At 41.4% G+C, this 12,974-nt stretch overlaps 2 protein-coding genes across 2 annotated transcripts; both read right to left on the bottom strand.

Moving 5' to 3' along the window:
- Nucleotides 1-1,435: 1,435 nt before the first annotated feature.
- On the bottom strand, nucleotides 1,436-2,431 carry LOC114687211 (olfactory receptor 52L1-like). Its single transcript, XM_028861920.1, has one exon. The coding sequence runs from the start codon at nucleotides 2,429-2,431 to the stop codon at nucleotides 1,436-1,438; it is 996 nt and encodes a 331-aa protein (XP_028717753.1).
- Nucleotides 2,432-9,893: 7,462 nt separating this feature from the next.
- LOC114687239 (olfactory receptor 52K1-like) lies at nucleotides 9,894-11,494 on the bottom strand. The gene is given in 2 exon segments (XM_028861940.2): nucleotides 9,894-10,159; nucleotides 10,162-11,494. Coding segments are annotated over 2 exon segments (957 nt in total). The 5' UTR covers nucleotides 11,018-11,494; the 3' UTR covers nucleotides 9,894-10,058.
- Between the last annotated feature and the right edge of the window lie 1,480 nt (nucleotides 11,495-12,974).

The following is a 12,974-nucleotide window of genomic DNA, read 5'->3' as shown; positions in this document are numbered from 1 at the left end:
TCTTCAATATTGTTACTCTATCACCTTCAACCAGAATTACATTACCATCTTGTGATTGAAAAAGCCTTTCCAGAGCTCACAATCACATCCATATTCCAAGAACCAATAAGTGATATTAGTAATGAGAAAGAGAACACTCTTCATTTGTAGGCTGACAAACAAAGTCAAAAAGATTTTTCCCCTAATGGGTATGTCACAACCTGGTTTCCCTAGGACAACTTAGAGAGTTCAAGATCTAGACATACCTACCTAATACAAACATATAATTCCTCCTGAGATAAATATACCTCATATCCATCCTCAGTACCTCATACAAAGATGCCAGCCAAGCTAAACAATGCTCAGCCTCTTAGACAGAAAAGCACTATCAGTAGCAAAATGTACAAAAAATGGTAAGAGCAGAATCTCTAACTGTACTCTTCACCAGTTCTAAAATGAATTCCCAAAATAGCCTTCCTTCCTCTCCTGAGCATCATAAGTCAATGGAGCAAAACTCTGTCTTTGGCAATGACCAAAATATGTTCTAATTTTAAAGCACAAAGACTCTTAGATGGATGACCAACACCAAGTGTGGCAGACCTCCAGTGAGTTTTTACCTGGTTCCTATCCTCAGAAACGCATGACATGCCTGATGGCACAATATATTTACCATTTGCAAGAGAGAAATTCACTGTAAGTAACAAAATTGCTTCTACATTTACTGAATCTGTGCATGAAAACCTAGTGCCATTTAATAGCTTTGTCAGATTGAAATAATATACAATTACTTTTATTAAATATATACCAAAAATAAATGTCTTCAATACTTGGCCTTGTCTGCTGTTTATACTGGACAAAAATATAAATAAAATTTAAAACACGAGATTTTTAAAAAGAAAATCATTATGTGGAAATTTAATTCTTCTTAGAAAATCTTGTCTCTCCAAGGATAAGTTACATACAGTGCCTATTTCACTTATGCTTGTTATAAATAAATAAATAAATAAATAAGTAGGTAACATAACAAAAAGGTGGTATTTCAGTATGTAACCATTTTGTATGCTTTAATAGACTCTATGAGACACAGATAAGCATCCATTGCATTGGCTTAGAGACTGTAAAGACATTTAATCCTAAACCAGGCACAGAGTAGGATTTGCCATTCTTGTTCATATAGCGTTTCATGATCAGTTATTGGATTGAGGGGAAAAAAATTCTATCCCCCAGTCCCCATGACAACAGTAGAGAATTGTTGGGGTTGGAGAGAATAATAGGATAAAGGAGAAATATCCACAAACGCAGCTATCCAGATACATCCCAACAGACTGTTGAACCACGTGCCTGGGGGTTTTCTTTGCATAGACAACTAGGAGCAGAAATATTCACTGTAGAATGGTTCCTGTACATACACTCCATGCATCCATGATCTCTTGACTAGCTAGTCATTAGGATGTACTCAAATTGATGCTTTTGTGTAGAACACCCTGAGCACTCGTTGGCGGATCTGTCGAGTCTTCACCCCATAAACAAGAGGATTGAGGGCAGGTGGCACAAGAAGATAGAATGTGGCCAGCAGAACATGGACATGATGGGGAACATGGTGCCCAAAGCGGTGAGTGAGGAAAGAGAACATTCCAGGAATGTAGAAGATGAGAATGACACAAACATGAGACCCACATGTACTGAAAGCCTTGAGTCTGGCTTCACTCCCTGGGATCTTCAGCACTGCCTGAAGGATGAGGGCATAGGAAATGCCAATGGCCAGGACATCTAGCCCAACTACCAGCAGTGCCACTGACAGCCCATAGGCTCGATTCACTATGGTTTCAGAACAGGCAAGTTTTACCACAGCCATATGCTCACAGTAGGCATGGCTTATGACAGTGGCTCTGCAGAAGACAAGATTCTGCAATAGGATGGGGAAAGGGATGAGGAGGACCAATCCCCTCATTAGCACCACCATCCCAATGCGCCCTATAATTCCTGGATGCAGGATGGTGGAATGGCGCAGAGGGTGGCAGATGGCTACATAGCGGTCCAGAGCCATGGCCACAAGTATGCCTGACTCCATAGATGAGAAGGCATGAATGAAGAACATCTGAGTCAGGCAGACAATGTACCCAATCTCATGAGCATAAGCCAGGAGCACTGTGAGGGCTTTGGGTGCAGTGGAGGAGGCCAGGACCAGGTCAATAGCAGCAAGCATGGCCAGGAAGAGGTACATGGGTTGGTGCAAGGAGGAGTCAGTCCAGATGATGAAGATAATAGTCACATTGCCCACTAGAGCAAGCAAGTAAAGGACACCCAGGGGCAACGCTATCCAGTGCTGACTTTCCTCCAAGCCTGGAATGCCTACCAGGAAGAAAGAGGGCTGGGGTTGCCTCCAGCTGGAATTGCTGAGGGCCATGATCAACAGCACAGAGAAGGAAGAGTGAAAAGACACCCAGGTCATGACTTCTCCATTCTTGATATGCTAAGATACTATGCAGATCCAGCTACCTTGTTCATCAGAGCAACAGGTGACATAAGCTGCAACACAAGGGGATAAAGTTAGACTCAGGGAAGAAAACCCTTTCTGGATACAAATGTTTTTCAGATGAACCTTCCACACATCTGAACTGGGTTGAGTCTAGCTGTGATGTGAGATAAGAGCAAACCCTCAACACAGCTACTTGAGAGAGATGTTAACTCTTCTGCTCAGTGATTTAAATTTTGAAACTGTCAACTTGAAAGCATTGTCTGTACTAACTGTGTAGGTAGTGCTGAAGGCTAAGTCTCCTGTCACTTTGACACTCATCCCCTGCAGCCTCAGGACACAGTACTCAGTAGTTGTTCCTGAGATAGGCTGCATCCCACAATCTTCTCCATCTCATTGCAGTTGGTTCCAGGGTTTCAGGATCCCTTCCCTTCCTCTTCTGCATGTTAACTAATCCACTGCATGGTTTTAACTAGTTAATGTGCTTCAATTCATTCCAAGCTTATCTTTGATGGAAAAATATTCCTGTGATGCACAAATTTATTTCTTTGTTTGCTTCCCTAGGCCCGTACACTCAACATTCAAAGCAATCTGGCTTAACCAGCCTTCCCAAATATCCTCTGTCTACTTTATGTTACTATTTCTGTGAATAAACCCATGTCTATGTATCCAAATCGAAAACTATCTTTACTCATTCTTATAACTGATGCCTTTTATCATTTCAACAATCCCCATTGACTTTAATATCTCACAGCCCTTCTCTTTTCTCAGCCCCCAGTATTACTGCCTGAATTTGTAATCCAACTTTCTCTTACCCAAATTCTTCCAGACATAATGGAAAAAAAATCAGGTTGGAAAAACATCAAATGTGAACTCATGTAGTGACACTCTGTAACTTTGTTATGAGCTCTTTTTTAAACCCTGAAATCACAAATTCTCTCTAAAATTTAACTTTCATAGGTACATAAAATGCTTTGGTGAAAGTCACGCATGGAACGACTCACAGACGGGCATGCAAGTTTGTGAGATTATCTTATTGCATTGCTTCCCTAGCAGTTGTGTTACCTGTTAAACATGTTTTGCTGTTACCTTATGTTGTTGTTGTAATTATATGAGCACCCAGGCATATTATACAAAACTTCTGAGCTTCTTTCTCCTTCCTCTCTTATCTAATTTGGTATTTCTCATCCATCAAGATTCAGAGTCCAGTGCCCTCTTTTCCTGCAGAAGGTTTCACAGTGGTTTGCCAACCCTGGTAATATTGTCCATATTTTACGACCTGCCTTTGTTTATCTATGACATTCTGATTTGTCAGCATCATAAAAACCCTTTCAGTGTCACAGTGTTTTATTTCAAAATACAGAATCAGATCTCATTAAACTTGGTAACCACAAGCCAGCCTGGTGGACACATTACGGTGTATATCATCAAATTTAATTAAATTTAAGCTGTCTATTTCATATTCTAGTAATAAAACTTTGGCAAGCTCCTTACAATTTCTAAGCCTAGATTTCTCATCTGACAGTAAAATAAAGATCAGCCATACAACTTACTATAAATATTAATCAAAGCATACATTCCAAGTCTAGGCTGACATTATTCTACAAGATATGGATTTCATTATTACTAAAAATTATTAAAGAATGAAATCCCAAATGTCTTTCCTTTTTTTCTTTGCATCCACAAATCTCCTTCTATGTTTCAAATGTCTGTCTCTTGTTGTCTTGCAAGAAAGAATACATTGCTATTGCCTCTACAAATGTTAACAACAGGCACAAGTAAATGAAACAGGTGCCCTGTTTTAATCTCGTCCATGTGAATCACTCTGGAAGCATTGCAAAAGACATTAGATGGTGTATTTGTGACTCCATTTGCCTTAAGAAAATGATGCACTCTGAAATAGTATTAATCTATTCTGAGATTCATACACATACACATAAAGAGTCAGACATGACTCAGTTCTTGGGATTCCACATCTATATTTCTGAGTGATTTAAAATAAATCAGTAATGACTATGACATTGCTCCCAAACTCTGTCTATATTAAATACAAAATCCAAAAAGCCTAGCGAACACAAATTTCCCAGCCTTTGCTCTTCTTCATCTCTAAAAATAAAGGAATAGTGATAGTTCTCTTGAGAGAGCCATGGTAATCTAACCATGTAAAAAACTTCTCCCATTGGTGTTTGGTATTCCACACAAAGAGAAAGTTTATTCTCTTTCTTAGCTACCCCTTCCTATGCAAACCTCAGGCTGCATTGCAGAGCTCAGTAGAGAAGCAAATGTACCACTATACATTTTGGAAACATGTCCATAGCTTTTATAGGATCAACACCAAGAGAGCTGAGGAGTAATGTTGCTGTTCCTTGGCATCAGCTGCCTCCTTGTGTTCTGTGGCTTGTGCACACAGAGTAAAAGCCTGGGGCTGCTTATGTAAGTAGGTGGACCTCTGTGAGCCTTACTGAAAAATGAAAAGCCTTTGTCTCCAGGACAGAAACATGCATTTAGCTCTCTCACCAGGAAGTGGAAGACAGTTAGAAAAGGACCAAGGCTGTACTTCACTTACACCCTTGCAGATCCAGCCCAAGCCATCTGTCATTTGCAAGTCATGCTTGAGTGCTGCAGGGCAGTCTGACATGTCTCTCTTTGTCCTCAATTATAATTCTCTCACTGCTGTGTGACTGCACTGATTACCTTGTATCATTAGATCATCCAATCCTGAAGAGTGAGGATGAAGTCTTACTTATGGGAGACTTCTCAGAGCAAGATGCAGCATACCTGGAATCCGATTTGTCCTGCATATGACTGGCTAAGGAAACACACATCCAAATGTTTAAATTGCACAGCAAGTAGTAAGTATGCAAAGGTCTTAAAAGACCTGAAACTGTGGGAACTTGATGAAGCAGAGGCTGGACTTCAGGGATAAGCACATAATAAGCAGAAGAGTGTCTGCTGAGAGGTGACCATTGAGTCTTGATGTTCCCCACCCTACAAGACACTCTGGGTGCTTCATGGGAATGTGGGCTCTGCTGGATCTCAGCTGTAAGAGACAAGGACAGAGTTCTAGATGTGTATAGGAAGCAACAGTGACTAGCAGTCACTTCTTTGACTGCCTCTTGAGCAGGAAGTCTGCTGTATGGACTATGACAGGACTTTCTCTCCTTAGTCTCCTAAACAGTGACCCTGACTCTATGAAGTAGGAAAGAGAAAGATGAGAACACAGGCAGAGGTGTAGAAGCAGTGGATCGATGATAATGCCCTGACATAAGAGGAAGACAGCACAGTCAAGCACTCAGAGACACGGCTCCAACTAACACATCCCAGAACCTAACATGACAGGCAGGACAGTCGTCCTTGTCTCTGGGCTGTCCTCAAGGATGTGTCTGTTGAAGCTCTGTGTCAGCTGAGGGAGAAAAGGGGAAAGTTGCCACACTCAGGAAGGTTCTACTAAGCTTTCTCCCTCAGTCCCAGAGCTTCCACTCCCCGCTCCAGCTCCAGAGCTTCCAGGCACCAGTGCAGCCTCACAGTGACACCCTGCTCTAGCTTTGGAGTGATAATAAGGGAGACTTTGTGCTCAGAAGGGCTGCATAGCAGTTTCTGAATGTTGGAGAGAAAATTAAACACATCACTCAAGACCTGGGAAGCTAATCTTTCCGATGTTGTAAACACAATTAGTAGCTCTGGAAAGACTCAGAGAAAGGCCTGCATCCTCCTGTGCTAGTGTGCTGTGAGGACGAGAAAATGAGACTGTGTGGAATGGCCTGTGAGTGTCTCCAGCTGACCACGAGGCTCAAGAGATCAGTAGGTGTCTGTGCACTAACAGTTAGCTTGCAGGAATGTGTCCTCTGTGATCTCTGTGTCCTGTGCTTTACTCCCCCTGACAGTGCCTAGGCCAGACCTGGAAAGAACAAACATTCTGACTCAGGAGAAACAAATCTAAAACTACTAAGAGGTGCTGGGCTGGAGAGAAAGCTCAGTGGGTCAAACCCCTACAGTGCAGGCACTGTGGGCCAGATGCTCCATCTCACTGGCCAGCCTGAGCCAGTGAACTCCAAAAACATGAGGTGGAGAGAGACTGAGGAAGACACCTGCCATCTTCCTCTAGCTTTCTCATGCAGGTTCATCCACCCACACTGATGCACACACCTACAAAACCATATACATACACACACATACACAGACTACCAAGATGTGTTAAACCAGTGTATTTGCAGAGTTGCAGCCCCACTAACCAAGCTAAGAAGCATTGCCACAGGACTGTGAAAAAAAATTAGCTGTCAGTAGGTTTCTTCCACCACCAAGTTCCAAATCTGACCTCATTCTCCACAGCCCAAGTCCTGTGCCTCATCGTGTCACTGGTTGTGAAAGTTATGGAAGTCCCTTCTTAACGTTTCCTCAAAGGAGGGACTATGACTGCGAACAGGCTCTGGGAAAGGGTATTAATACCACTGGCAGGTCTCAGAGGACTGGCAGACACCTTTGGTCAAAGCCTAAGTTAGACTCCAGACTGGCAGGAGAGTCACGTGGTGAATGAACTTCCCAGAGGTTGGGTGGGGGTGGGCAGGGAGACAAGGCTAGTGGTGGCACCCACTCAGAACTGTGTGGCTAGGCTCTGTGCAGTGCTGACAATGACTCTTAAGCCTGAACACCCTGAGAGCTGCACTAGGAAATGCATGCTCTGTGAGCCATGAACCTCAAACTGATGTAGCATTTATACTACTTGTTCTCACAGACGAGTCTTAGGCCCGGTGAATTTTTCATCTTTAATGGGTGCTATGATCCCAGATCTAGAAGCATTAGTTGCTGAAGTCAAGTTGCTGGAAGTCATAACTGAGTCACTCTCCTATGGAGGAATAAAATTTTAAGAGGCTTTCTTGCCCAGGATATTTTTCTTTTCCATTCAGCACTGACTGGACTGGTGATGTAAGAATATAAAGATAAACCCCACTTTGTTCAAATTCTTTAAAAATTCTGAACAGTCTCTCCAGCTCAAGAGGTCTTATTGGGTTACTAATGCAGCTGAGAAATCCATACCACAGTGTAAGTTCATCTGCCCATCATGTTTCCCTCACTCTTCCATATTGATGCTCCCCTATCTACTTCTCAACAAATCCCTTTAATTTGAATTTGTACTTTAGAGTCTGTTTCTGAAGAACCCAGACTAAAACAAATGCCAACTCTCTCAGACTGTGGCTCTCAAGGACATCGATCCCATAGTTTCCATAACAGCAATGCTTCAGCTCATAATCTTTTCCCTCCTCTCGTCAACAACTATTTCATTCACACATTGTAGGAAGCTACATCTGTCCATTCATTAAATAAATGCACATGGTTCTCAGTGTCCTAGTGTCTAGCTTTACAGTGGTGTAAAAGTGCTATGCATTCAGTCTAAGACAAACAGTTGTGAATTTAATCTTTTCCAAGATGGTGATGTGTGGTAGTGTTCTCTTGCAATGCTGCACAGTGTCATTGAGCTTCCATCATACACCAAATGAAAAGAATAATGACATAACCTGCTTGCATTTGGAGGACATTGAATGTGAACATAAATCAACTTTTTATCTCAAGGAACCACAGTATAAGAGCTGAGTACACAGGATCTGCCTTTATTAACAATATTTTTCATTAATCCAAGATATTCAGAGACTTGTTCAAAGCATTTTATCCAAAGTCCTCAGAGACTTCTAAGTCACTTGGAGATAACCTTCACTCAACCTGTCACCCACCTAAAGAATCCACCTTAGCAATCATGAAATTATTCCATCTCTCTCCCAGATAATCATCTTGCTAACATTCTGAAATTCTGAGAAATATTATATGAAAGAAAATAATGTCAGGAAAAGAAAGGAGGAATGAGTGAAGACCAGAAGACAAATGCTAGTTTTCTTTTTGTTTGGTGATTGCATACAGCCATAAGTCTGCCCTGCAAGGGGAAGCATATCCTCCAGTGCTCTCTGCAGGGCCTGAAACACAGCCATTTGAAATTACTACGTTTGGAAAGAATGGAAGGAGATTTCAATCATGATTATGATGATAAAGACACCAGTATTTGTGATGTGATAAGGATGACAATGGTTTATTTCATTTCAATAAAATATACTGAATACTCATTGTTATAAAAATGTATTTATTTATTCATTCCAAAACACATATTATATTTATATGGCTGATGAAGAAATGTGCTATTCCTAAAGTAGTTCATTAAAGAAAGATCTGTTTATTTATTAAGCAAACATTTATTACTTATCCAATGCTAGGAACCATGACAGGAATACAATCACTTTGTGCTGTGGATGCAGAAATAATTCATCCATTCAAAAATATATATACAATTGTAAATTATAATAAATGATGAAAGAAATAGACAAGTTTTCTGATGATGGAAAACAGGTGATTTGATGTGATTGGAAAATCCTTCAAATGGTTAAAGGTGAACAAAAACGTGAGCTTAAGAACAGGCATCTTGGCTAACTGACTGGAGGGAACACAAACACTTGAGGAACTTAGAGAACTTTGTGTGTGTGTGTGTGTGTGTGTGTGTGTGTGTGTAATATATAACATTATAGCAATACTATGCATTTCAAGGACATGTGAGGTTATAAAACATACAGCAGATACACTAAAGTGAGTGGTAATGGGAGGAGTTTGGGAGGAAATGAGCAAGAGGGTTAGAAAGGAAGAGAGAAAATAGTAAGTAGAATGAGAATCAAGAAAAAATACTGGGTATGTTTATCCTTGAGTCTCTACTCTTCAGACTTAATATGGAGAAAGAAAAGAATACATTATTTTTAAGGTTTAAAAGTATACAGTACTAGAAGGACAGTCTATCACCAAATTAAACTGAACGAGTATACAAAATAAACTAAGCTTCACCTGCAACTCTGGAAACAATTAGGGCATGAAGAGTCTAAAGTGTTTTCTCATAAACTCAAACTCCAAGACATCTCCATGATTTGCTATCGCTCTTTCTCTGAAGCCAGACTTTCTCTGGTAGAGAGGATCTCTGATCTCATGTGGAAGCTGAGTATGTGTGCTACATGGTGGGAGATGCCTCATTTCCTCAAGTGTCCAGAATAAGCACTTATTTTACAATGTTCACTAAATTCCTGGAGTCTCAATATATATATAAAAAAACCCGTGTGTGTGTGTGTGTGTGTGTGTGTGTGTGTGTGTGTGTGTCAGAGACAGAGGGAGAGAGAGAGATGGTTTTCCTATGTAGCCCTCATCAGATTACAACTCACCATGTAGCCCAAGCTAACCTCAAACTCATGATTCTCCTGGCTCAATTTCCCTCCTGTATCTCCATGCCCAGCTAACATCCTATTTCTTAACTGCTATATCTATATAATCAACACAAACTATCAAATTTAGAAGAAAAGTATGCCAAAAGATACCACTTAGTGAATAACTAACTGAGATTCTACAGACCTTCTTAGTCTTGAATTCCAATATGCAAACATCAGAGAACCCAGAAAAGATTTCCCTTCTTACAATATCCCCGAAGGCCTTCTGTCACCATCAGGCAAATGACTTGGGCAGTAGAGGTTCTAATCTATGGAGAAGGGGCATTTTGACCTTGAATTCCAGCTGACAAAAAAGACAGTCAAGTGGGTTCAATCTTCTTGGAGCGTATAATTGTGAACAGACACTCTCGGATCTGCTTGGTCTTAACCCCATATACAATGGGGTCCAATGCAGGGGGAAGAGCAAGTAGAGGTTGGCAAGGATGACCTTGGCAGCAGAGGCTGTGGATGGCCCAAAGCGCTGCATGACCACAGAAAGAAAGCCTGGTCCATAGAAGAAGAGGATGACACAGACATGGGCTGTGCATGTGCTTCCTGCTTTGCCGCGTGCCTCAGGTGAAGGAAAATGCATCACAGTCTTGACAATCTGTCCATAAGAGTAGGCAATAAAGGCCACATCCCCCACACCAAGTAAGATTGCCACAGCCAAGGCATAGAGACTGTCCACGGTTGTGGCCCCACAGGCCAGCTTCACCACTGCCATGTGCTCGCAGTAGGTATAAGCAATTGTGTGTGAACCACAGTAAGACAGTCGATGGGCCAGGCTTGGAAAGAAGATGGTTAAACCCACACCTCTCAGTGCCACCAGCCCTCCAATCTTGGCGACAACTTCAGGAGTAAGGATGGTTGCATAATGCAGTGGGTTGCAGATAGCCACAAAGCGATCCAAGGCCATGGCCACCAGCACCCCTGACTCCATGGCAGAGAATGCATGAATGACAAACATTTGGGACAGACAGGCATAGGAGCTGATGGCTGTAGCACTAAACCAGAAAATAGCCAGCATCTTGGGAAGAGTGGAGAGGGAGAGAACCAGGTCAACAAAAGAGAGCATAGCAAGAAACAGAAACATGGGCTGGTGAAGCCTGTGTTCTGTCCAGATGAGAGAAAGCAGGATTGCATTCCCAGTTAGTGACAGGACAAACATGAAGCAGAAAGGAAGGGATATCCAAATATGGGCAGCAGTCAGCCCTGGGATGCCAGCCAAGAAGAAAGTATGTAGAAGGAGGTGAGAATTATTGGAAAGAATCATGGTCATTATCCCACACCAAGGAGCAAAGGGTCACTGTAAAGAAAGGCAGAGATACAAGACCCAGTGAGTGAAGATTAATAGGAAGTCAGGGTGTTCAGTCTTACTGACGTCAATACCAGCACCACATCAGTCTTACCCGACAGTTAGTGTTAAAGAAATGCTCAAAAATAAATTTCAATTTATTCAATATTTCTGCACATCTTCAAACCAGAAGAGGTAAGGCAGTTGGAAATTCATTGGTGAGAAGTTCAGAAACCAGATTCTAAGCTTAGATCCACAATGTATGTGTGTTCTGGGCTAATTTATTTAACTGTAAGTATCCAGTAAGTATTATTAGTTTAAAATCCTTCCTCTCAAGCTCATACTCCAAATGCTGGTACTTGATGTATTTATCATTGGCCTTAGTGTCAACAACTCTTAATCCACTGAACTCCTGAAACTGCCAAAAACACTAACATCTGTAAAATCCTTCAATTAGAGGCAACTCACTTCCACACATGATTTGATTTGACTGCCAACATTAGAGAATAATGTGTAGTCCTGGAGACTCCAATGCTGATCAGGCCCTTCCTTGCATTATTCCCATCCTGTTCACTTGCTTTCTGACCCAAATATCTCAGTGACTGACTGCCTTCTGCTGCATCTCTCTCTCCTTCAAGGTGCTAGTGTATTGGTGTTAAACATTTTGGTGACCTGGAAAATAAACAGAAGCTCTTGGACACATCAGTAATATTAAGGCCAAAGAATTGTGTGTTGTAGCCACTTACTGGGAGTGGAGCAGAAAGTTATCACAGCAACAGTTTGCAACATTATCTGTGTTCCCAAGACTGCTCCCTATTAAATGTCATTATTGTCTGTTACAAGAGAAACAGCAATCTAAGAAGAAATAATGAACCGGTGTCACAGGTCTGCATAAGTGAATAAAGCCACAGCTCACAGGCACTGACCCAAGATAGAAGATTCTCTCCTGTCTCTGTTAGAGTGACTCTTACAGGCCAAGAAAGAAGAAGATCTAGGACCCTGGACCATGACCAAGAGAGGGTAACAATATAGATGATGAAACTGAGGAGCAGTAACTTGGAGATTGTGTCTCTCTGACATCTTAATACCTCAGGAACCATGATCCTCTCATGTGAAACATAAGGACAGGGACACAAAGACACGAAGACTTCATCAGCCCTGACCTCAGGTGGTCATCAAACATTAACCAGCCACACATCAGAAACTGCCCAAAATATGAACATTTGGAAAAATACTTCATGTGACAGCATCTTCATCTTCCAGATTTTATTTGACTGCCAAGATGAGCTAATAATATACATCTCTAATGACCATATTCAGCATCTAGAAAAGCTTTGGGTATAAAAGAAGTGAATCACATGCTAGGTGGGAAAGATCAGTGATGGCCACTGATCTTATATCCCCAGTGATGACAAAAGTGAGTCTCTGACTACAAGGTAAAGAAACAAAAGTCATCTTGGCATGTGGCTCAAGAAAGCATAGTTTTAAAATGGCCAAGAAAGTTTGCTTCTCCCTCTAAAGGAAGTCGTATATTTTCTTTTCCTTCAACCACAGCTGCCAAGGGACTGTGCAATAATGACAGTTGTGAAGGCTACAAAGTTATCTTTTCTGACTTGTCAGCTGTATTGACCTAAGAAAAGCAACTAGCCATTTCCAAACATCCAGCTATGTTTCCTCACATGTGAAATAATTATATTAAAATCTGCTCCTCAGAGGCATAGTGAAAATTGAATAAGATTTAATATAAAAATTGTCAAATATTGAAAATATCCCTTTAATTGGACTGTACCTAATAAATAATATGCTGGAAGCAATCTGGCTAAGAGTAATAGAAATTTTGGGGATTTTGAGACAGGGTGTAATCCACTCCCACCCATCATGACCCCTTCTCCCTTCCCAGCAACACACTGCTCTCCTAATCACTCCAGAATGTGGTGATGTG

The sequence above is a fragment of the Peromyscus leucopus genome, chromosome 1 (assembly GCF_004664715.2).
Source record: "Peromyscus leucopus breed LL Stock chromosome 1, UCI_PerLeu_2.1, whole genome shotgun sequence".
In the NCBI taxonomy this organism is placed as follows: domain Eukaryota; kingdom Metazoa; phylum Chordata; class Mammalia; order Rodentia; family Cricetidae; genus Peromyscus; species Peromyscus leucopus.
The sequence above is the reverse complement of the archived record's forward strand: the minus strand, read 5'-3'. Positions and strand labels throughout refer to the sequence as shown.

What these genes read in the sequence shown, in the direction of transcription:
- LOC114687211 (XM_028861920.1), bottom strand. Translation starts at nt 2,431, where the DNA reads ATGACCTGGGTGTCTTTTCACTCTTCCTTCTCTGTGCTGTTGATCATG.